At 34.7% G+C, this 3,952-nt stretch overlaps 1 protein-coding gene across 1 annotated transcript; it reads right to left on the bottom strand.

Moving 5' to 3' along the window:
• Window positions 1-1,787: 1,787 nt before the first annotated feature.
• LOC103506912 (GDP-fucose transporter 1-like) lies at window positions 1,788-3,682 on the bottom strand. The gene has a single exon (XM_008471337.3). The coding sequence runs from the start codon at window positions 3,185-3,187 to the stop codon at window positions 2,189-2,191; it is 999 nt and encodes a 332-aa protein (XP_008469559.1). The 5' UTR covers window positions 3,188-3,682; the 3' UTR covers window positions 1,788-2,188.
• Window positions 3,683-3,952: the final 270 nt, after the last annotated feature.

Raw genomic sequence — 3,952 nt, 5'->3', positions numbered from 1 at the left:
AAAAAAAAAAAAAAAAAAAAAAAATGAATGGATTAGCAAATCAAATATAAAAACCAGGAACACTTATTAAGATGTAACTTAAAATTAAAATTATTTACTTTAAAATAGACACTTAAAATAACATGGATTAATGAAAAGAAAATTAAATGGAAAAATCTGTAAGATTTATTTTTAATTAAAATTAAGGATTCATGTATTTGTAGAGACATTGATGTAAAAGCTCCTGCTACACAGTATAATCCATGGAACATCCATGAACATGAAGCATATGGCTCTTAATACTGACAGAAGGATAAGTCAACAAACCTTTTGGAAGGAGTACCACAAATGGATCCTAGCCCTGGTAGTGGGACATAAGTCGTAGTAGCATAAAAGGAAAATTAAAAGTAGGACTGTAGGATTACCGCTCTCTCTTTTCGAAAACAAAAAGTATGCAAAACAACCTTTAAAGGGGAAGATTATTAAAAGCCATTTGTTTTCTAGTGTCGGAGAGTCGTCCCTTTTAGCGTAGGAAGTAACAAAAGAAAAAAAGAAAAGATAGTTTCGCTCGCTTAAAAGAAACAAACACTCTACCTTTCCCCATATAGACTGCAAGACTGTGCCAAATGTCAAGAGAGAAAAGATCAGTGACGTCCTAGATTTTCGTTCATTATGGATAATGTTACCCAAAAACGAAGGCTTGGAAAAAAATATGGGCCGTATTACCTTCTATCGAGAGGAAATACCACAATAAAGACAATCTTTTATGCATGGATTCATGTTTCATACATACAAGGCAACATCTTATCTAAAAAAAGTTGGAGTAAACCTGTCGTAAATCGTCTTTCTCTTTGGCTGGAGATTCCGTTCCGAGGGAATACCTACCAAGAAAGACGAATTACGACAGGGTAAATATGAAAAGAATTCTCCTTTTTTTTCGACGAAGACTATTCTTACTTTTCAGGGAAACATGGATCCATAAATTAATGAAATAAATAAATGAATCCGAGATTCCGGAGATCACAAAATCATATTCATGGGTCAGGTGATGCAGAGTAAGAATAGGTAAGACCCAGACGAACGTTTCCGCCGAAATATTCAAGGGAAGAGAGAAAGAGGGAGTTTATTAGTTGAGTCGTCTCACAAGGTGTCTTTTTAAGCTTTTAAATCGTAGAAGGACCGTGTTACACTTTTTAGGAAGAGGTAGGTATTGTGCCTCATCTAAGCGAAGTAACAGGGTAAAATTTAGTCTATTCTATTCTCTCTTGCACTTGGCACTGCATCTTCATCGTTGTTTTTATTGGCTTACGATGAAGTATGGATAGATAAGACTACATCAATTATACATGATTTATATTTATAGACATGAATTCCCGTTTGTTTATTATTTATTAGTCTTTATGTATTGATTAGCTTCTCTACTATCATTGATTACCTTTATTATAAGACTCATCCCTCCTTATCCTTCATCCTGCCTTCGAATGCTTGTGGGTTTTCACAGCCCGCTGTTCATTATTTTGAAAGCGGTTCTATGCTTTTCGGGGAGGGTGAGACGTTGTCCGCGGGGTTTTGCGGCCGTGTAGTGGGTGCGTGCCGTGGCCATTTTAAGAGCCTCGTAGCACCGGCAAGCCCCAGAGGTAGCTAAAAGAGGACTAAAAAGCGGGGCTGATTGTAAAAGAATGTGTTTATTAATGTTAAATAGTGTAGCGTCAAAAACAAACCGAAGGCATTTTGCCTGATTTGATTAAGGAAAAAACAAACAATAAAAAATAATAATGTTGGACTGTTGGTAGATATCAAATTGTAAGCTAGGGCATAGGTCAAAACGTCAAACAAAAGAAAGGGAAGGATAGGTAGTTTGAAAAAAAAAAGGTAGGTAGGTAATAATTTTTATTTTTAAAATTAATAATAAAATGTGCACACATGATAGGTAGGTAGACAATACATAGTAGGTATAAAAACTGATAAGTTTTAATTTTAATTTCAAATACATACAATAATAATCTGAAAGGTAGGTGGATTCAGTAAAAAATGTACATAATTGTAATGAAAATAATAATTGTTTAGTAAATGGGTATTAAATTTATACCTACCATCATACATAAGTATTACCTTAATTTTTTGAATTGAAACTAAATAAAATGATTTTATGATTATTTAATGACTAAATTCAAGTGATAGGAACTTGTGATTTATAGGAAGTTTTCAACTAAACCCTGGAATATTTATTATTATATTGTGCCTCCATTTCTCTCTGTTTGACAAATGTATAAGCAGCACTTCCAAACAGCACAACCCAGTTAGAAACCCACCACAAGAATGGTTTAACTTCATTGTACCAATAACTAGCTATCACTGTCTGAGCACAAGCCTTGGCCGTACCAGAGATATTGTGTGTTAGGGGTGAAGTGATTTTAATTTGCAATGTTGTTACATATCCTATAGCAAATCCACATAGACCCCCTATGGGCAGGAATAGCCAAAAATATGCAGTATTTAAATCAGCATAATCTTGTACAGTTTTGAGCTCTCCAAACAACCCACTTACAAATAAAAGAATAATACTAGAATAAACATTGTTATAATAAGACAGTAGCCAGATTTCATTATTTACACATGGCAGTACTTTCTTAGTGTGTATTGAGTACAAAGCTAGACTAGCTGATGCTATGACACCATACACAGTACCTGATATTGAAAATGAACCAGCCAAGTCTTCCTGATCTACCCCCAACCAGAAACCCATTACTATAATACCACAGCATACACAGGCAGAGAATGAAGTCTTCTGTGCCAGCAGGAAATAAGAAAACAATACATTGAACACCGTGGTTAGAGATCTACCAATGTAATAGAAAGATACACCTACATTTTTAAGGCATAAATTATTGAATGATATCATAGACATAAACAAAATAGATAGTGGTAACACATTGATTAAGGTATTCAGCCTAAATGGGTTGCCTGTGGGAAATGTCAATATGTTTGGGAAGAAAAGAGAAAATATGTGCAGGAAAATACAAAGGAATGCTGATATTACACATTGGAACCATGTTATGAACAGGGGGGCATCCAACTTGAGCTCACTCAACAGTGCTTTGTTAACAAACACCGTTATAATGGACACAAGCCAGTACAAACTGACAGCAAGTGTAATCTTCACATATCTGGAGACTAATGTGCCTTCTGTCATATTGATTCTTCTCATTGGACAGATTCAAAGCAACAAGTTGAGTAAGTTTATACAAGAAGCTACTGATTCTCTGTAGAAAGCTTCATAGCAAGTTGTGGGACACTTGGTGTCTTGGTAGCTTCCAGTAATTTGGTTTGATTATCATTGAAAGTTCCTTTGAAGTAGGGTTTTATTTTTTGACTACAAAGCTATCAAATGTTGTAGATTGAACTGAAAATTACAATTACCTCTGAGATAGCTTAGTACTTGAAACGGGCACTCAATTTGAGATGAGAAATACAGGTCTACAAGAAGGAAGATACATTTCCATTTCACTTGTGTTCACGTTGTCAGAAGGTGCCAGGGTGTCCATTAGATTTCCGAAGAAACGTGGAACTCCAACTCAGCAAATACCTTAGGTAAATCGATAACTGAAAACACTTTGTCAGATTTTATTAGCAGTAAAAATTTGTTTCAGATTTTCAGAAAAACACTTGAATCAAGATAAACACACGTCCATTGCTTTTCGTGCCTTATCAACTTGTTTACCTTTTTGAAACGTACTCGCGAGTTGTACCACAAAGAGGAAAAATGGTCGCTTTCGAGGCGAAAAAGATTTTTTTACCCATTGGAGAAAAAAAAAGTTGTCTCGTCTTCTCTATAAAAGACTACAGTGAAGAAGTAAAGGTAGGTATAATTTATATAGTACCTATCTACTAATGTAGGTAATATTTATGTGGGTATATAGTAGCTTATACCCACATAAATATTACCACTTTCTCACTTTCTTATAAGAAAGTG

This window comes from Diaphorina citri, unplaced genomic scaffold (assembly GCF_000475195.1).
Source record: "Diaphorina citri unplaced genomic scaffold, Diaci psyllid genome assembly version 1.1 scaffold272, whole genome shotgun sequence".
In the NCBI taxonomy this organism is placed as follows: Eukaryota; Metazoa; Arthropoda; class Insecta; order Hemiptera; family Psyllidae; genus Diaphorina; species Diaphorina citri.
This window is presented reverse-complemented; position numbering and strand designations above follow the sequence as displayed.